The sequence below is a fragment of the Mobula birostris genome, chromosome 22 (assembly GCF_030028105.1).
Source record: "Mobula birostris isolate sMobBir1 chromosome 22, sMobBir1.hap1, whole genome shotgun sequence".
NCBI classification, from domain to species: Eukaryota; Metazoa; Chordata; class Chondrichthyes; order Myliobatiformes; family Myliobatidae; genus Mobula; species Mobula birostris.
This window is the reverse complement of record NC_092391.1, coordinates 59,244,719-59,266,247: the sequence shown is the minus strand read 5'-3', so window position 1 is coordinate 59,266,247 and position 21,529 is coordinate 59,244,719. Positions and strand designations below refer to the sequence as shown.

General features: G+C 40.3%; 1 protein-coding gene across 1 annotated transcript; it reads left to right on the top strand.

The window, feature by feature from the left end:
- Nucleotides 1-106: 106 nt before the first annotated feature.
- Nucleotides 107-20,603, top strand: ranbp1 (RAN binding protein 1). Its single transcript, XM_072240847.1, has 6 exons — nt 107-242; nt 4,101-4,237; nt 11,628-11,785; nt 13,512-13,640; nt 17,440-17,496; nt 19,204-20,603. The coding sequence occupies exons 1-6, from the start codon at nt 228-230 to the stop codon at nt 19,335-19,337; spliced, it is 630 nt and encodes a 209-aa protein (XP_072096948.1). The 5' UTR covers nt 107-227; the 3' UTR covers nt 19,338-20,603.
- The last annotated feature ends 926 nt before the right edge of the window (nt 20,604-21,529 follow it).

Below are 21,529 nucleotides of genomic sequence, written 5' to 3'. Positions count from 1 at the left end.
GCAAAAAAACAGAAAACAGATTTTTTGAATAGAAAAAAATGTGAATGTGTTTTGATTATGATGCTTTAAGTATGCCTTGCTTGTGATTTTTGGAGGCCAGCCTCCGGTTGCTAGGGAGGCCATATTGGACCGGGGTGAAGTGGGAGCAAAATCAAGCGCGAAAGTAAAAGAGCCGGAGCAGCTTTTTGTTGTTTGTCATCTACAATCTCACACCATCCTCCCTTAAAATGGCAGATGAGAGAGTAAGTATCCTCACCACTTCAAGCTCAGTGACTCCTTTTTTGATCCAAGTTGTTATTTCTTTTATGCGCTTGACATCTTAACGTTTTTTTTAAAGTGTACCAAAGTCACGATTATGCTGGGGCTGCGGTTTTATTTATTGGAGAGGCCTCCGTTATTCGTATCGACGGTTAAGATGAATAGTACACTGGTATTTAGTCAATTACAATTTACTCTAGTTAGTTTAAATATTTCTATACCTGTAAATTTATATATCTTGAGGCTCTTAATCTTTAATCTCGTCCAATCTCTGCAGTAAAATCCATTCCTGGTTTGGTCCACCGGTGGCCTAAATGAAGGTGAATCATTTAAAAGCCAATTAATTAAGTTTGTCGTGTCATTTTATTTTTTTAAAAAGTCATTTAGTTTTTCCCCCTGTATTTATGAAATTAGTGGGGGTCGAATACTATGCGACAGAGGTGATTTATAAGGTCTTTCTCTCCAGTTAGTCTTATAGCCCTGATGAGGTAACGTTTACTGTATGTATTAAGAGAAAAATGTGCTTCTCTCGACTTGAGGGCCTTTGAAAATTAAAAAAATGTCAAATCTTCCCATGAGACCACACTGCCTTTTTATGTGGTGGTCTTTTTTAAAATAAGTGCACTTATCACTTGTGTATACGTAAAGTCGTTATGTCATCTGTGGCAGTTAAATTTCTTTCACGAGCTAATAAATAAATGTAATTTTTTAATGTAGTTACTATCAGTGTTTTAATTTAGGGAGCTGTTGGTTTTACCAGATAATACTGAGAAATTTTCAAATCACTCTTTTTAAGCATTCTTGAATTTTGCATTTTTTTTAACCAAAGATATTGAGGGTGGTGGTACAAAACTGTGTGCATAAACTAATCTCGGCCTTGCTTCATTGAATGGGGGCATAAATTCAAAGATGTACATGCCTATTACTTCCTGTTGCTCCCTTTATATATTCCTGCCTCTTTTTTTTTAAAACATGTAACTTTCCGTTACATGTTTCTGAAAGGAACTAAAGTTTTCTGCCTCATTCCATCCAGAGAAGGAAAAACTATATCCTCATTAATGTTATGAGATATGGAAGTTCAAAGGTTTTTCTTTCACTTTTTGTGTTCTTTACTACTGATGTACCTTTGATTGTTCAAATAAAGGTCCCCTTTTAAATAGGCAGTTTTTAAGTTTCAGAATCAGGTTCACTGGCATATAGACCTTAAGACATAGGAGTAGAAGTAGGCCATTTGGCCCATCAAGTCTGCTCTGCCATTCAATCATGACTGATCCTTTCTCCCCCTCCTCAGCCCCAATCTCTAGCCTTCTCCCCTTAACGTTGATGCTGTGGCCAATCAAGAGCCTATCAATCTCTGCATTAACAAATTCCACAACTTCATCGCCCTCTGACTAAAGAAATTTCTCCACATTTCAGTTTTAAATGGACACCCCTCTATCCTGAGACTGTACCTTCTTGTCCTAGCCTTCCCCCATGTTGGGAAACATCCTTTCCACATCTACTCTGTCAAAGCCTTTCACATTCAAAAGGTTGAGATGCCCCCCTAAATTTCAGTGAGTACGTGCCATTGGCCATCAAATGGTCTTCATATGTTAACCCTTTCATTCCCAGAATCAACCTTGTGAACCTCTGAATCCTCTCCAATGTCTTTCCTTTGATAAGGAGCTTAAAACTGCATATGATACTCAAGGTGAGGCCTTACCACTGCTTTATAAAGTCTCAGCATCACATCCATTGCATTTGTATTCCTCACCACGGACTCAAACTCAAACTGCTTGTTAACCTTTAAGGTTTTCCGTACAGTGACTGCACATACAGAACAATATAGCACAGGAACAGGCCCTTTGGCTCACAGTGTTGTGCTGAACCAGCTCAAAGACAAAACAAAAACACCCATTAATTCCTCCCCCATTCGCACAATATCCGTATCCCTCCATCTTCCTCACATCCATGTGCCTGCCTCTTAAAAGCTTCTAATGTATTTTGTTTCTACCACCATACCAGGCAGCACATTCCATTCATCCATGATTCTGAGTAAAAAAAACTTGCCCCTCACATTCTCTAGGTCATGAAATTTGTTGTCTTTGCGGCAGTACAGTGCTATAATAATAAAAAAAATTACAATTACACTCTATTAAATAAGTAGTACAAAAAAGTAGCGAGGTAATGTTCATGGGGTTCAAATCAGAAATTGAGTGGCAGAGGGGCAGAATCATTAAGTGTGTGCCTTCAGGCTCCTGTATCTCCTTCCTGATGTTAACAATGAGAATATGGCACAACCTATTCTCCATTTAAGCCTCCTTTCCCCTGTAAATGATATTTTATTGTACAGTCTTTCTAGTAGCAAAAAGGTGTTTATAAATTTTGGCCTTTTCAGTGCGTTTATAGGTTGCTAGGTGCACCAGAATTTTTCTATGTTTTAATTGTGTTTAAGTTCTCGATCCTTGCCTAAATTGGTAGCAGTGTCATCCCATCAGTAGTTCGGAATGAGGGCAGACTTTATTTTAGTACGTGCTCTGGAGGTAGTCAATGTTAGCATGTTGGTTTGATGTATAAAATATATTTTGAGTAACATTTAATAATTGCTAACTAGTCTTTGTTTATTTGCACAGGTATAATGTTTGAAAATAAAACACAAATATTTGCATACCTGGCTGTGCTCCTAAGTGATCAGAAAAGTAGCTGTTGATTCAAATTACATTTATTGTCAAAAGTATGTATGCAGTGTACAGCCCTGAGATTTGTCTTTCCACAGACAACCGTGAAACAAAGAAACACCATGGAATCTGTTCAAAGAAAACATCAAACACCCAACACGCAAAAGCAAAGAACAAATTGCGCAAACAGCAAAAAAAAGTGAAAAGCATGCTGGGATTTTAAAAAGAGAAGGAAAGGTTCTGTGAAACAGCTGGTGGTAGACCAGCAATCCAGTGATCGGTGATGAGTGAAAATAAAAATTAGTCCTGTAAGATCAACTGTAGAAGATCAGGGTTCAATACCCACTGCTGTCTGTAAGGGGTTTGTACATTCTCCCCGTGATTGTGGGGGTTTTCTCTGAGTGCTCCACTTTCCTCCCACATTCCAGAGACTTGGAGTTGGTTGTGGGCATGCTATATTGGTGCTGGAAGCATCGCAACGCTTGGCTGCCTCTAGCACATCCTTGGATTGTGATACAAAGCTGCATATTTCACTGAATGTTTGGATGTACATGAGATAAAGTTCAAAGTACGTGTATGTCACCATATACAACCCTGAGATTAATTTTCTTGTGGGAATATTCAATAAATACTTGGAATAATAAACATTAAAGAATCAGACCACACCATTTTTTAATAATGACTCCAACATTGGGAGAAATTGGTGCTTGCAGTTTTTCAAAATGTGGTAAATTGGCAGGGGTCTTGCGTTCTTGCCTACACATTACAGTTTTAACCGATATCAAAATTCCAAGATAGCAAGGTTGGAATTTTCAACTTTTGTGTGTTATTCTTGGGATCATTACAAGGTAGTGTCCTGTAAATGTAGAGTTAAATGTTTCTGGCAACACCAGATTATTAATGCATTGTATAACAATAAATTGGATTAGATGATTAAAATTAAAAACTGCAGATGCTTGGAGTTGCAAAATAAAAATGGAACAAGACTGAAGAAGGGTGTCAGCCCAAACTTTCCACTGTTTATTTTTCATAGATGCTGCCTGACCTGCTGAGTTCCTCCAGTGTTTTATGTGTGTTGCTCTGGATTTCCAGCGTCTGCAGACTTTCTATTGTTTATGACAAGGGTCTTTAAGTTTCGGTTCAGAAAAGAAGGCCTGTTTCAGTTATCCGTTGTATCTATTCCAGGAAGCAGGTGACCATGATGCTTCTACAGAGAATGTGAATGAAGATGCTAATCATGATCCCCACTTTGAACCAATAGTCTCTCTCCCTGAGCAAGAGGTGAAAACATTGGAAGAAGATGAAGAAGAACTTTTCAGGATGTAAGTAACTAAAACAGTAAGTTTGCATATTGTGCCTGCAACCACCTCAATATGATTTGTACAGGTAGCTGTTTCTTGCTTTCGTAGCATAGTGTCTTGTGCTGTGTAGGTGGTTTAATTTGCCTACTTCTGGACTTCATTGGAAAGGTAGATTCACTTCTTTTGTGCCCTACTTTTCTTCTAGTCTTGATTTCCAGGTGCCTTCCTGTTTTCCTCAGACAAGTGTTTGATCTTGAATCACAATTTTGGTTTGTGACAGTACGAAAATGGTAGCTTAAAATACTTGAACCACTTTTTGAAAATGTAATCACTGCTGTTTCTATTTTGAAACCTTACAGGCCAATGTGTACATAGCAAGATCCCACAAAAACTGAGAAGAATGGTTCATCAATTTGTTTTAATAGGATTTTTTAAAAATCAAATTGAATTTAATTCTAATCATTCAAACGTGCATGAATACAGCCGAACAAAACTGTGTTCCTCTGGGGCCAAGGTGCAAAACATACACAGCACATACAAAATACCGAGCAAAAAGAAATCAGATATACAGCCCAAGTCCCTAAGCGTTTGTACAGTTCTGGGCAGTGTGCAAAAGAGGGAAACAGGCCTGTGGTTTTATTATTATGGTTAATAAAGTACTTGGTAATAATGTGGTAAATATAATGGCCAAGGCCCTGGGTGAGCAACCTACTCTTTGTAGAGAGGACCTCACTTCATAGATCAACCAAACATTGGCATTGTTCATTCACCTGTAGAGTGTATTAACTGTGTGCTGTTTGGCTCTAAATTGGATTATAGCTTTAAGCCAAAATCTACTTGATTTTCAGTGAAAGTTGCCACTGAGCTAAGGCAAAGGAGTAAAGGAAAATTCTTGAGGACTCACTGACTTTTTGATTTTTTTAGCTGGAGATTAGTCATAATTTAAGACCACATCTCATTAATGTATTGTCTAATTGTATCATAAATGTGAGAAAATCTGCAGTGCTGGAAATTCAAAGTAGCACACACAAAATGCTTGAGGAACTCAGCAGTTCGTGCAGCATCTGTAGAAAAGAAGAAGGGTCTTGGCCTGAAGCATCTATTGTTTACTCTTTTCCAAGGATGCTGCCTGACCTGCTGAGGGTTCTTGCCTAACTGCATCCTGTGTACAGTTGTGAGTGCTTCTTAACAATACGTAAGGAACAGGTAATGCTACAACATATATTCCTAGGTGAGTTTCGCTGTTCTGCAGGTATGTGGGTATCATAGTAGGTTAGACATTGCAGAGTGAGGGATGCATGTAAGTTGGTGAATTTTAAATGTAAAGACTGGTGAATCTTACCAATGTTGGCTAACATGTAACATACTTATTAACTGTCCATTACACTGCTGGCATTTAGCAATGAAGGTAAAGGACCAGTGGACTCCTCTCAGTCTGGCCTCTACCCTTTGACCTGTTTGGCATGGGTGACCCTACCAAGAGCCAAAGCATAAAGCCCTAACTCGAGCCAACATAGCTCTCAGGGTCATTGAGGCACACAAGCCTCCAAATTGTACAACAAGGTTGTGGTCCTCTTGGAGGAACATATGACTGATGGGTAAATGAGTTGTTGGGGTTGGGATACAGGTAAGAGCTTTGGATGATCTTCAGGATGTATAAATTGTTGAGACTGTTGAGTTACTGGGTAGCCAATGTCAGCAGCTGTCTTCAGGAAGGTGGTTTATGAGCTTAAAGAACATCATTCAGAATTGCAAAGAATGATGTGATTCCAAACTGTCTTGGGCAGTGGCTGAGAAAGAGGATGAAATCTGTGGATAGAGACAGATTTTGTTATGGTGGGGTGAGATCAAAGGTGACTGGTGGTCTGATGTAGCCATTGGTCTTCCTAACATTTAATTGGAGGAAATTTTAAATTTGAATAAGCACAGGCGCCATTGAATCTCTGGATTTGTTGAATACAGATAGATTTGGGGTTGCATGATTTAGGATGATGCTGAGTCATTGGTTTAGGATAGTATTGTAAATCATCGGTAATGGAGCAGGAAGGGATAGCTTTTTATAATCTTCTCCAGCTGACTGGATAACATTCGAGCCATTTGAGTGTTGATAGGAGCTGTTGAAGGATAATGATGTCACTTTGCAGTAAAGGGTGATCAGACATGTGAAGGGTCAAAATTTATTGGGGGCACAAAAGTTAGTGATTATATAAAGTTTTAAAAAAAAATAGATATGGGAACAGATGGTATCAGTCACATAGGAAATCACCTGAGTCCTGATGAAGGGTCTCTGCTTCAAACACCGGCTATTTACTCCCCTTTCTATAGATGCTGTCTGCCCTGCTGAGTTCCTCCAGCATTTTGTGCGTTGCTCTGGATTTTCAGCACCTGTAGACTTTTTTCGCAAATTATTTTGAGGCACCGTTTTATTTGCATTTGTTGAATGATCCACGGGTGTATTCTTGTGCCTTAAACCTGAGTTTGGCTCTTTACATTTCCAATGATGTGTCATGTTAATGAAACAATGCTTCTCTTCCTTCAGAAGTGGAATAATTTGATGCTGCTTCTGTTTTCTTGAGCTTTTTGTAAACGATTCTGTAATGTTCTTGACAGAACATTTGAATACACTGGGAGGGGGGGCTTCTACACAAGATCGAAGTAAGTTGCAGAAACTTGTAAAGTTAGTCAGCTAGAATCTGCAGTATCCAAGACACCTTCAAGGAGTGGTGCCTTAGGAAGGCGTCCATCATCAAGGACCCCCATCACCCAGGAAAAGCCCTCTTCTCATTGTTACCATCGGGAACAAGGTACAGAAGTGTGAAGACACACTCAATGATTCAGGAACAGCTTCCTCCCTCTGCCATCTGATTCCCAAATGGAGATTGAACCCATGAACACTACTTATTTAGTTTAACAGATGTATGTTTTCTGTCATTCAGTTTTTTTCTCTTATTTATTATGTATTGCATTGTGCTGCTGCCATAAAGTTAACAAATTTCACATTGTGTGTGAGTAATATTAAACCTGACTCTGGGTTGCAGTACCTAACAACAAATTATTATTGTACTGACTGGTTATGTAGATACAATGGATGCTGTAACTAAAATTTATAAGTACTCTGATTCTAAGTACTCATTTCTTATCAAGGCCTGTGTACAAATGTCATACAAATCTATTTTTGAGTAATTGTTTTCAATGTCTGCTGGATGAAAGGTCTCCTTTGCAGCTGAGAGCTATTGTTTTGAAGCACGAAAGAGATTGAGTCAAAAAGTGTAGGTCATGATCACTTTGGTGGGGAAAGTGCTCTTAATATCAATTCGTGAACTGCTATGAATTTGACAAAAAGGTCCTGTTCAGTTTCAATGTTCCCATTATCTTTTGCAGTTCTGATTAGTGTAGTTACCAGTCTTGTTTGCTGTGGTATTGTCAAGTGGTTATACAGTATTTGCCTATTCCAAGTGGTTATCCAGAAAAATAAAGGACTGTGTCTGATGCAGTTGGCAATTGAGATTCTTCAGGAGAAACACTTCCATATAATAGCACAGACCTTTGCAGTCATAAACTGGTACTTTCCTCTACACATCCAGTTAATAATTTGCTTTCAAGTTCCCATTTCCTCTGAAATATACAGTAACATTCCTGAATGTGTGGTTTTGTTCATGTTTGTTCCAGCCCACTAATAGTTTTGGTGCTGGTATAACTGGGAGAAACAAGCTGGACTTACACTTGTGTGATAGTTCTCAGGCTCAGAATCCTGATCTTCCACAGTTGATCTTGTGTGACTAGTTTTTAGGGGCACCGGCACGATAGCTTTACAGTACTGGCAACTCGGGTTCAATTCCCACTGCTGCCTGTAAGGAGTTTATATGTTCTCCCCATAATGCGTGGGTTTCCTCCCAAAGATGTAGCGGTTAGTAGATTGATTGATCATTGTAAATTGTCCTGTGATTAAGTTGGATTAAATCAGAGGATTGCTGTGTGGCGTGGCTTGAAAGGCCAGAAGGCCTATTCTGTGCTGTATTTCAATAAATAAATAAAATTCCGAAGTACTTTACAGCCAGTGGAAGTCGGTGTTGTAATTTAGGAAGTTCAGCAAAGAGCTACGTCCAACTTTCTCCCAAGAACAGCAGTAATCATTTTCTTTTTGTGTTTTGTTAGTTTATTGAGTAATATCAGTGATGATACCCGTGATAATTCTTTTAAAAAAAATAAGTCCCTTTCCACCTCCATTGAACCTGCCCTCGCCTACATCTGTTTCTCATGCCTCTGCCCTCATAACAGGGATAGGAATCCCCTTGTCTTTACCTACCATTCTACGAGCTTCCATATCCAGCATGTCATTCTGTGTAAAGTCCACCATCTCCAACGGCATCCCACAGTTATGCCCATTTCCCCCACCCCCTCAAACTCTGCTTTCCATAGGGATTGCTCTCTGTGACTCCTTTGTCCACACGTCCCTTTCTACTGATCTCCCTCCTGGCACTTAGCCCTGTGACAAGTGCTATGTTGCCCCTATACCACCTCTTCCACTAGCATTCAGCAACCCAAGCAGTCCTTCCAGGTGAGGTGACACTTCCCCTTCAAGTCACTCAGTTACCTGTTATATCAGGTGCTCCCCGTGAGGCCTCTATGTCAGCGAGACCTGATGCAGATTGAGGGACCACTTTGAGTACCGTAGCTGTCTGCCACAAAAGCCAGGAACTCCAGGTGACTACCCATTTCAATTCAACTTCCCATTCCCATTCTGACATGTCTATCCATGGCCTCTTTTACTGTCATGATGAGGCCAAACACAGGTTGGGTGAGTAACATCTCATTCTGTCTGGGTAGTCTCCAATCTTATGGCATTTCTCTGACTTCTGATTGTTTCTTCACCTCCCTCTGGTTCTCTTCCTCTTTCCCTTCCTTCCATAGTCCACTATGGAATCCTATTGGATCCCTCCCTTTTCTTACATAAATTTTGCTTTGTGTGTTTATTTTTGTCTAATGCATTAGTGTCAACAGAAAGGAGTCAATTTTTAATTCCCAAACATTAATTTTCCCCAAAAAATTATATATTACAGAGAAATGTTTGTATTTAGAATAACATTAAGTCATAACCACTTTTCAAATAAAAACTTGATTACTTTGTAGATATGTAGCCTACTGCATGATTAAACAAAGATAACAAGCAGGATGCTAATGACCAATGACATAACAGGTTGAATGAACTAAACTGGTTAACTGAAGCAGAAGCAGGTGTAGCAGGAAACAAACTGAGCAAAGGACAATAAAACTAAAAGGTGAAGGTGAGCCAGATGTGATAGTTTAACCTTCAAATGATGGATTCTTACACCATGACAAGAGTGAACACAGCAACAAGACACGAGGTGGTCATCCTGCATCAGCAAGGTCACTCCCAAGCAGAAATAATTCAGCAGATAGGAGTTTCAAGATATGCTGCCCAAGCTCAGAAGCACAAAGAAACAGGCAAGTTTGAGGACCAGAAGTGCAATGGTTGGCCACCGAAACTGAGTTCAAGACAAGAGAGGCACCAAACTGGTGTCCCTTCTAAAGGAAGAAGTCCAGCACTACTGTCAGCTCTAAACTCACAGAAACCGGTGGAAGCCAAATTCACTGCTCAATCCGGAGAAATCTTGTCAGAAGTCATCTTCATGGAAGAGTTGCTGCAAAAAGCTATTCCTCAAGTGGAAACAAAGCCAAGAGACTTGCCTATGCACAAAACACAGACTGGGGTGCTGAACAGTGGCAGCAAGTGCTCTGGACTGATGAGTTAGAATTTTTGCCTCAAACAGGAGGCAGTTGGTCTGTAGAAGAGCTGGAGGGTGCAACATAAATGAGTCTGCAGCCAACAGTGAAGCACAGCAGAGGTTCCCTGTAGGTTGAGAGCTGCATTTCTACATAAGGAGTTGATCTGGTCAAAATTAATGGAATCGTAATTGCTGAGAAATACAAGCATTGCCATCAGGGAGGTGTCTGACGGTCCTATCTTCATTCTGCAGCAGGACAATGACCCTCAACACATGGCCAATGTCATAAAGAATTATCTTCAGCGAAAGGAAGAACTAGGAGTTCTGCATAGTGTGGTCTCCAGAGCCCTGATCTCAACATCATTAAAGCTGTCTGGGATTACCTGGAGAGGCAGAAGCAAGCAAGACTGCCAAATTCTGCAGAAGAACTGTGGCTGGTTCTCCAGGATGCTTGGAACAGCCTACCAGCCAGTTTTCTTAAAAAACTGCACAACACTTTACTGAAAAGAATTGATGCGGTTTTAAATGCAAGGGGTGGTCACAATGTGCCCAAAGCTTTTACACAGTACTATATTCCCTCCCAACTTCTTACTTCAGATTCCCCACCTTATTATTTTGGCTTCTTCCCCCTTCCTTTCCAGTCCTGATGACGGGTCACATGGACTGTATTCCCTCTCTAGATGCTGCCTGGCTTGCTGAGCTCCACCGTTTTGCATTTTATGTGTTGCTCATGATTTCCGGCATCTGCTGAATCTGTTGTGTCTGTGCCACCAGGGATCAACCTTCCTCATGGTCAAATATTTCCCTGCAACTCATGGACCTGACAGGGTAATTGATCTTATTTAGGTAGTGAGCTTCTGTATTGTTTCAGTACAGATTTTTCTAAAGTGCTGCTTAAATCCACAGCTATCTGATGAGGAGTTATGGGCAATAACGCCTAATCATTTAAAGATTAAAATAGCTGTATTTAGATATTTGGGTTTTAAACTGTAAGACTTCTGGGCAAGCTATCCAAGTTTTATCTTTAATTGCCTTCAAATATTCTGTATCAAAATGGAAATATTGTGAAACCAAGAAATTCAAATGCCTTGCTTTCCAAGTATTCAAGTCAGCTATGTTGAACTGACCAAGACTCTCTCCCTTTTGTCTTGGCATCCACCAAACATACATTTCCTTGGGAATTTTCTGTTCTTGTTTGTTAGGAGCCCATCAGACTCATTGCACTGAACACTTTTACCAAATTGCAGTCGATCTGGGGGGGCAATTTGCTGATGTTTTACTTGCGTTGTTGTGACTGAAGTCACCAGGGGACACTGAAGCTGGTGATTGATACAAAGGTCTTTATTCTGCACAACAAGCAGGCCTGCTGATGCAATATTACATCACATTTTATGTTAAAGAACAATGTTAAGAACGGGACAATTTCAAAGTTACAATGCATTCATAATGCTTCCTTTGAATTGCACATAATTTCAAACATCTTCACACCAACACACCCAAAGTGAGTGTTAATCACTGCTGTCACTGAGCTGCATTCACGCTATGTTGCATAACTCCTGAATATGCCCTAACAATGTCTTTCATGAAGTAGATGTGACTGCTAAATGTTTGAAAAAGCTGGAAGCAGGATTTAAAATGTCCTAATTTTGTTTTTATTTCACCAGGCGTGCAAAACTCTTTAGATATGCCTCTGAGAATGACCCCCCTGAATGGAAAGAACGAGGAACTGGGGATGTGAAGTTGCTGAAGCACAAGGAAAGGGGAACAATACGCCTCCTGATGAGAAGAGATAAAACTCTCAAAATCTGTGCAAACCATTATCGTACGTTACACAAATTTCATGTGTTTTGCCTTTAGCAGTTGTAAATCATTTAAATTTTTCTTGGAAATTTTGATTTCTTCCTATGCTAGTATTTCATCCTTGCAAATATTTGTTCAATGATTTGATTAACCCTGTGAGGCACTCGTATCTTGTGCGTGTTGTGAATTTGAGGTGCTGTTTACTTTCGCTCTTGAAGAAGAGTTACTTCTCTTGTTGTTGGTTTTACTTAGATAGTATTAATCACGTCCATGGATCCCACAAAGTTGCAGTGCAAATTGATATGGTGTGGTGTATTGACAAGGTCAACACTTAGCCAGATTTATGCAGTTTCCTATTGCCTTCTGATTGCACTTGAAAGCATGCATGACTCAAATGAAAACCAGATTATTTTAAACACAAAATACTCTGCAGGTGCTGGGGTCAAAGCAACACTCACAACACGCTGGAGGAGCTCAGCAGGTGGGGCAGCATCCGTGGAAACGATCAGTCAATGTTTCGGGCCTGAAACCTTTGTCAGGACTGAAGAGGGAAGGGGCAGAGGCCCTATAAAGAAGGTGGGGGGGGGGGAGGGTAGGAAGGAGAAGGCTGGTAGGTTCAACTATTCCTTCTTCACCTTTCCTGCCTATCACATCCCTGCTTTCCCTCCTCCACCCCTTTATCTTTTCCCTTACTGGTTTTTCACCCGGAACACACCAGCCTTCTCCTTCCCACCCTCCCCCCACCTTTATAGGGCCTCTGCCCCTTCCCTCTTCAGTCCTGACGAAGGGTTCGGGCCCGAAACATTGACTGATCGTTTCCACGGATGCTGCCTGACCCGCTGAGTTCCTCCAGCGTGTTGTGAGATTATTTTAAATTATGCTGGATTTAACAGTTGAACATCTGCAAAGTTTTCCCCATTGATACATTTTAAAATGGCGCACGCAATTGGGGCAATAAGATCTCTGGTGGAACAAAGCACTGGCTCGAATTGAGAAGCCGTTATTTAAAAGTGGGTTATTTACCTCTTTGCACTTTGCTGTCTAAAATTGAGGAATTCTCCTTTGGACTAAAATGAAGTCTGTTGCTCTGGCATGACTTATTTTTTATTTATTTTTAACATTTACAGCAAAAAAAAATTGTTCAGCTGGTTCAAGTAGTGGCTGCCAGTTACGCTGTTGGCGCTTCAGGCAACAGTGAAGGTCCTCCATCTCTCTCTCTCTCCTTGGGCATCTTCTCTATTGTGCCCAGGTGTGGTTCAGGGTCCTCATTACAGCCTGTACAGTATGGCGCCAAGTTGTCTTTTGTCTCCCACGATTCATCTGCCCTTCAGGAGTCCAATGAAGTGCTTTCTTGTTGATTGAGTTGGCCTCTCTTCTCGTCACATGCCCAGTCCATCTCCACAGTTTCCTAATGATGATTGTGATGTGTCCTCTTGATGACACTGAAGGAGTAGGGCGTTGTTGGAGATTTTCCTTGGCCAGAAAATTACAGAGGATTTTTTGGAGGCTCATAGTATGGAATGACAATAGCTTGGCAAGGTCATTCTGTATCATGCGCCAGCATTCTGACCCATACAAGAGTGTGGACAGAACACAATTCTGGTACATCTTCATCTCGGTGTAGACCCTTTAGTTGGTTGATCCCCATTTGTTGCCCGTGATAAGATAACTGCCAAATGAGGTTTTCTTTTTGTGTGTGTGAGACAAGCAAGTTGTTCTAATGTATTTTCATTGATTTTTATTCCTAGTTACACCTTCCATGGAGCTAAGGCCTAATGTTGGTAGTGACCGGGCATGGGTGTGGAATGCTCCCGCTGACTTTGCAGATGAAGAACCCAAACCTGAGCTTCTGGCAATCCGATTCTTGAATAAGGAAAGTAAGTATTAGATTTTACTGTCTCCATGAATTTTAAACCTGTAACACAACTGTTAATCAACAATGTAGATTCGGTTTTATTTATCACACATGCATCAAAACATGCCGTGATAGACATCTTTGTGTCAACAACCAAAAATGGTCTGATTCTATGCTGGGGACAACTTGCAAAGTCGCCATGCTTCCGGCACTAACGTAACATGCCCACTACTTAGTAACCCATCTGTATTTGGAATGTGGGAGGAAACTGCAGCACACAGAGAAAGCCCATGTGGTCTCAGGACAAATATCACCATCATTATGTGCTTTGTCGTATCAGGTGGGTGAACGTGGTCCATGACCATGATTGTTCTTGGCAAATTTTTTAACTGAAGTGGTTTGCCATTGCCGCCTTCTGGGCAGTGTATTTGCAAGATGGGTATTATCAATATTTATTGATAATTACCCAGCCATTATCAGTATTCTTAAGAGATTATTTGGCGTCTGTGGTCGCATAAGCAGGACTTGTGCTATGCACCAGCTGCTCATACGACCATCCAGCACCTGCTCCATGGCTTCACATGACCCTGATCCAGGAAGGTGGGGGTGGGGAGGGTGGCTAACCAGGTGCTACACTTTGCCCAAGGGTGACTTGTAGGTTAGGGGAGGGAAGAAGCACCTTATACCTCCTTTGGTAGAGATGCATTTCTACCCTGCCACTCGGCGAATATAGAAATTCCTCAAAGATGGCAGTGGGAATTGACCCCTAATCATTGGCATTGTAAAGCACCGCATTAACTGCTATGCCACCATGCCTTTCTTCTCTCCCCCCCCCCCCCCCCCCCCCGTGCAAACAGAGAGAATGTGCTGGGGACAGAGAGCCCACAAGTGTTACCACATATTATGGCTTCAACATAGCACACCCACAATGTTCCATAGAACAACAGAGGTGGCAATGACAACAAATACAAAATAAAATGAAAACAACCCCCTTTCTCATCCCTCCTGCACACATTCAAGCAAGAAAATACGACCAGTCCTGCACACCGCTATACTGCACCAATGGTGGTGCAGCATTTCCCTTACTGGGCTAGTAACTTAGAGTTCTGGACAAATAGTCCACAGAGTTTTGAGTTTACATTCTGTTGCTAAGTTTGGTTAATAATTATGAAGCTTTAAAAAATCAAATTGGTGATGATCTGAGGTGCAAAGGGACTTGGGAGACCAAGGCAGGATACTTGTATATGGAACAATATAGGACAAAGCCAGCATGGTTTCCTTAAGGGAAAACCTTGCTTGAGAGGAGATTACAGGTAGGATGGATAAAGGGGATGCAGTGGATGTTGTATATTTGGACTTTCAGGAGACCTTTGACAAGTTGCCACACATGAGAGACTGCTTACCAAGTTAAGAGCCCATGGCATTACAGGAAAGTTGCTGGCATAGTTAGAGCATTGGCTGATTAGTAGGAGACAGTGAGTGGGAATAAAAGGATCCTTTTCTGGTTGGCTGCCAGTGACTAGTGGTGTTCCACAGAGGTCAGTGTTGGGACCACTTCTTTATGATGGAATAGATGGCTTTGTTGCCAAGTTTACAGATGATACAAAGATTGGTGGAAGGGCAGGTATGTTGCAGAAGGAGTCAACCAGATTAGGAGAATAGCAAATGAAATAGGATGTTGGAAAATGCATAGTCATGCACTTCGGTAGTAGAAATAAATTATTTCTACTAGTTTCTCAATGGGGGAATCTCCAAAAATCTGGGATGCAGAGGGACTTGGGAGTCATCGTGCAGAACACCTTAAAGGTTAACTTGCAGATTGAGTCGGTGGTGAGGAAGGCAAATGCAATGTTAGCATTAATTTCAAGAGGTCTAGAGTACAAGGGCAGGAGTGTGATGCTAAGGCTTTATAAGGTACTGGTGAGGCCTCACCTTGAGTATTGTGAATGGTTTTGGGCTCCTCATCTAAGAAAAGATGTGCTGCCATTGGAGAGAGTTCAGAGAAGGTTCACAAGGATGGCTCCAGGAACGAAAGGGTTATCATACGAGGAACATTTGATGGCTCTCAGTCTATACCCACTGGAATTTAGAAGAGTGAGGAGTTTCTCACTGAAACCTTTTGAATGTTGAAAGGCCTTGACAGAGAAGATGTGGAAGGATTATTCCGATGAGGGTGTCTAGGACAAGAGGGCACAGTCTCAGGATAGAGGGGCATCCATTTAAAACAGGTGCTGAGAAACTTCTTTTAGCCAGAGTGTGGTGAATTTGTGGAATTTATTACCACAGGTGGCTGTGGAGGCCAGGTCGTTGAGTATATTTAAGACAGCTTGATGGGTTCTTGGGGAGACAGCTGAGGAGGGACAAAAATTATCAGGCATGATTGAATGGCAGAACAGATTTGATGGGCCAGATGGCCTAATTCTGCTATGTCATATTGTGTTAAGTGATGTTCATATTGGTTTATTATTGTCACGTGTACAAAGGTACAGTGAAAAGCTTGTCAAAGGATCAGTCTGTATGCCATGCACAACCCAGAGTGTGTCTTCCCTACAGACAACCACGAAACAAAACCCTTCAGAGAAAATAATTAAATCCCATGCGCAAAAAGAACACATTGCGCAAACAGCAACAAAAATTGAGCAAATAACACAAAATCAAGAGTCCATGCATATTCAGTTCAGCTCGGTTCATATCTGCAGGCTGCCCCCATCCAAAATACCCCATAATAGCAAAATAGTGTTGCATACCGTTTATGCAGATCAAATTATTAACAGTATTTTCAGCTGGAATAAGGTAAAACAATAACAATGCAAAGTAAGTGTCATTGTTACCTATACCATTTTAAGCAGCATGTCAATCTATAGATGTCAACAAAGCTTGACTTGTGTTATATGCTCAATCTTGGGCAGAAACACTGTTTATTAACTAATCATCACATTGTAAATATAAAGAAATTTAAAATGAGATTTCACTGAGCTGATGGTAAACAGTGGAAACAGAGAAAGCTGCAGACTTTGAAGTTCAAGCAGTTGGTCTTTGATCTGAGTAACTTTCTTAGGAAAATAGTTAATCACAAGATACAAGAGCAGAATTAGGCCCATCGAGTCTGCTCTGCCATTTCATCATGGCTGATCCATTTTCCCCCTCAGCCCCAGTCTCCTGCCTTCTCCCCGTGTCCCTTCATGCCCTGACTATTCAAGGGTCTGTTTGCGTCTGCCTTAAATTATACCCAATGGCCTATCCACATCTGCTTATAGCAATGAATTCCACAGATTCACTGCCCTCTGGCTAAAGAAGTTCTTCTTCATTTCTATTCTAAATGGATGCCCTTCTATTGAGGCTGTGTCCTCTCTCTGGTCTTAAACCCCCTCACTGTAGGAAACATCTCCACACCCACTCTATCGAGGCCTTTCAATATTATAGGTTTCATTGAGGTCACCCATCATTCTTCTGAATTCCAGTGAGAAGAGGCCCAGAGCCACCAAACACTTCTCAAAAGACAAGTCTTTCAATCCCTGAATCACTTTCATGAACCTCCTTTGAATCCTCTCCAGTGTTAGCACATCTTTTCTTGGAGAAGGAAGTTAACACCATCAAGATTTTTGAATTGACGGGAAACTTTCTGAATTCAGCAAATCAGTGGTGCTTTAAAAATTCTTACTTGGGTGTTGGTGAGTTTCCAGGAAGTGCTACTCGGTAGTGAGACTCCTGCAGTACATTGTTAATCTTTATACTGTATATGTTACCTACTTAATATATTTCAAAAGTTTATTGCTTTAAACAAAAGCTTCGCACTGTAGATTTCTTTTTTCATTTATTAGATGCGCAGAAGTTTAAGGCAAAGTTTGAAGAATGCAAAGAGAAGATGAAACTAAAGGGTAATACACCTTTTTAATTGCAACATGTGCAATATATTTATTAGCCATAAATTATGCATTGAGAACTTAAAGATTTATTAAAAGTGTTGACAGTTTTCATTTAAATTGAACTTTCACAAAATCAAATGTTTAATCTTATTAATTTGTTTTGAAGTTGTGATTTATAACATTTATAAGCGTGAATGTATGGTTGGACAAGATTCCAAGGTCCTTTATCGTGTTGTATTTGTTGTAAATTTCATAATCTTGGAATGATCTGTCTGGGAAGTGGGGAGCAAAAGAAAACAGAAAATGGGAATCTAATATAAAAACCAACAATACCCAGCAGATTGGCAGCATCTGTGGAAAGAGAAATGGTCCTAAAATTTCTGGTCATCTCTTTAAAACTGCCACACACTTCTCCGTGTCTGATCAGAAATGAATTAACTTTGAATCATACCTTCTATCATTCTAGAACTTAAGTTAATGCGCATTGTAATCTAAAAGGTAAATCTGGTTTTGAAAGTGTGTTGAGACTGTTACTAAGATAAAATTGAAATACACAGATATTATTCCAATTTGACTATTTGCAGGCTTCTGTCCTTATTGATATAAAGATAGTCTTTCAAGGTTTCAAACAGTGCAATTTAAAGACTTTTAATGGTCATTTTAAGTGACATACTTCACTAGCTCTTTATCCTTATGCCAATTTTATAATCTGTAATTTCCTATGTGCTCATGGGGAGTGATATTTTTCTTCCTCTTCTGCACCCACTCACACTTAGCCGTTTTGTAAATTAAAATTGAAAACAATGAACTAGTGCTTTTTTAAGAAAATCCAGGCTTTTCTGTAGCCAAAAGAACAGTGACTGCTTACTGTATTCAGGGGTTTGGAATAAAGGAGCTAGTGGATCTGGGAGATGGGTATGCGCAAGTTTGTTGAAGATTATCAACAAACCTGAGAAAGTCTGCAAATGCTGGAGGAACTCGGTAGGTCAGGCAGCATCTATGGAAAGGAATAAACAGTTGATGCTGTGGACTGAAACCCTGCATCAGTTTGCCCAACGACTCATTTTGTCTGGGTAGCCTCCAACCTGGCAGCATGAACATCAATTTCTCTAACTTCCAGTGATTTATTGTCTCTCCCCCCCCCCCCCCCCCATTCCCTGTACTGGCTCCCCTCTTAATCCTTCTCTTTTCATATGCTCATCACCTCCCTCTAGTGTTTCTCTCCCTTCCCCTACCCCCCCATCTTATTCTGACTCCTGCCTTCTTCCTTTCCAGTCCTAATGAAGGATTTCAGCTCAAAACATCGACTGCTTATTCATTTCCATAGTTGCTGCCTGACCTGAGATCCTCCAGCATTTTGTATTTGTTGCTCTATCGAAATTACATTGTTCCTGTAGTTGTGATATCCATAAATGCTTCACAGCCTGTGAATGACTTTTGAAAGGTAGTTCATCTGTGAGCAAACAAGGTAACCATTGGCCTTCCTCTCTGCTTTTGTGCTGTCTAGTTATGCAGAGGCACATACTTTCTGTTTAGTAATCTTACTGTATCCACCAGTTATTACCCCTCAACCATCAGGCTCTTGAACCATTGATTCTCTGTGTTTATTTGTATTTACTGAATGCCCACAAGAAAAATTAATCTCTGGGTCGTATATGGTGATGTATCTGTACTTTTACTTTGAACTTTGAGCAACCAATTTTCATTGTTTCTTATTAGGTAACAATGAAAGTGCAGATAAAGTTGCTGAAAAGCTAGAAGAATTGTCCGTTAAGGAGGATAACAAAGAATCTACCAAAGAGGAAGAACGTGAGAAGAAGGAAGGGACCAGTGAAAAAACTGAAGCAAATTAATTAATCCTGGTCCTTGTTTTCCCTTTCCTTTTTTTTACAGCAGACTGTAATGAACTGGGTTTGGACACAGGTGAGCCCTTTACCGGACTCTTGCCCTGTGGTCCCAAATTGGTTATGAAGACACAGTACCTTCAGAGAAAGTCATTCCTCAGTCATCAACCACCATTAATGTGCTAATGTATTCCTCGGTGAAAATTTTTGGAGTGTTAACTACTGCCTTATCTATTTACAGTCTTCTGAGAGGATAATTTAAATCTATTGCTTTAATTCCTGAAAATTGGTGACCATAACATGCTTTACAGTGTATGACTGACTTTAAAAAAAAAAAAAAAAAAATTTGTTTTGTGAATGAGACTTAATGTCAGAATTCCCGCATCGGGTAGCAGATGGTTTATAACCAAATAAAATTCAGTTAAGTTGTACATGGAAAAAAAAAGAATTCTTTAGGTTTTTTATTATTATTTTTACCCTGTAATGGTTCTGGGCCAAGTATGCCACCAATGCTGTAAGATTACATTTAAGATTTTTTAAATTTTTACTCTTTTTGTTCCCCATCTAAATTGGTAACTGACAGATTACACAATAGAAAGATTAGTGGCAAGTTCATTTCGATATAGTTTTGTATCCTGAGAACTAGAGGAGAATCTTAGACATTTCCCTCGTAACTTAACCGTGCTTGGTTAGAGTATGCCAATGAGAGAGTGGTGAAGCTGCAGGAAACCATTACTGTGCCAACATCCATTGGTTGGATTTGGTTTTTTTGCCAGTGACATCCCAAGGTGTGTGGGGGGGTGGGGGAAGGAGTTGTAAACTAGTACAGGTCCAATGCTATCAGATCTTAAAAACTGACACCAAATCTTGTCTGATGGTAATAATATAATGCACAAGTAATGTAAGTGAAGAGGAGTGATGCTGGTAGTTTCAGTGGCCAACTTTTTATCTTCCTGCTGGCTACAGCTAAGCTGTTGGTACGTAGCAGAATCTATAATACTAGCCGTACAATTGGCATGCACATCGTTAGTAACACAGGGCTTTACCTACAGAAAAGATTGTTCAATTTGAAAGAGCTTGTTCTGATAAGTATGCATTTGCTTGCCATGGACCACAAACATTTTGTGTATAATCCTGTTACTGCTGGAATGAACAAACCATCTTAATCTACTGTTTTGTAATGGGGAAACTTATAAATTGTTGAAAATTGATACTCTCGTTAGGAAATTTGCAATAAAGGTTTTTGCGAACAGCATGCAGTGCAAAGATATTTTATAGGTTGCTTCAGTTTTTTTGTTTGCTTCCACCATCAAGCTACATTTTCAGGGAGAGTTTTTCCCATTGCTCGTGATCTTTGGCTTTTTAAACATTTAAGACTACTTGGGTTTTCCTTGTATTGATTGATTGTATCTCACTGTCAGAGGACAAATCAGAGCTACACTCAGTGGCCACTTTATTAGGTACCTGAGTGCTGCTGTAGCCCACCCACTAGTTGGACATAGTGTGCATTTAGAGATGCTCTTCTACACACTGCTGTTGTAACGTGATTATTTGAGTTACTGTCAGCTTGAGTCAGTCTAGCAATTTTTCTCTACCTCTTTCATTCATTAACAAGGCATTTTCACCCATAGAGTGGCCACTCACTGGTTGACTTTTATTTATTGCACCATTCTGTGTAAACTAAAGATTTGTGCATAGAAACCCCAAGAAGTCAGCAGTTTCTGGGATTCTCAAACCACCTCATTCGGCATCAACAATCATTCCGTGGTCAAAGTCATGTAGGCCACATTTCTTCCCCTTTCTGATGTTTGATCTGAATAACTGAACCTCCTAACCATGTCTGTATGCTTTTATGCATTGAGTTGCTGCAATATAATTGGCTGATCAGATTTTACATTAACGAGCAGGTGTACCCAACAGTGACTATTGAATGCAGGTCTTCATTCTTCAGTCCTGCTGGTGAAAAGTAGGGCCATTACCTGTTAATTTGTATATGTTTGCATAAAAATTTCTGTTGTTAACATTTTCAGCATTACTCAAATACATTGGCCTGCTTCGCACAGCTTCTCTGAAATATCTTCAGTTCTTAGTGGTGTCCAATCACATGCATCTAAGTAGTAGATGAACTCCATTTAAAAGGAATGCGAAGAGCCAGCTGCATCCTGCTGGGAAATTAATTAAGGAGTTCTGTATGAATTTAA

Excerpts from the sequence above, each read along its gene's own strand:
- ranbp1 (XM_072240847.1), top strand. Across the intron at positions 4,238-11,627 it reads GAAGAAGAACTTTTCAGGAT|GCGTGCAAAACTCTTTAGAT; the intron begins GTAAGTAACTAA and ends TTATTTCACCAG. Across the intron at positions 17,497-19,203 it reads AGAGAAGATGAAACTAAAGG|GTAACAATGAAAGTGCAGAT; the intron begins GTAATACACCTT and ends GTTTCTTATTAG.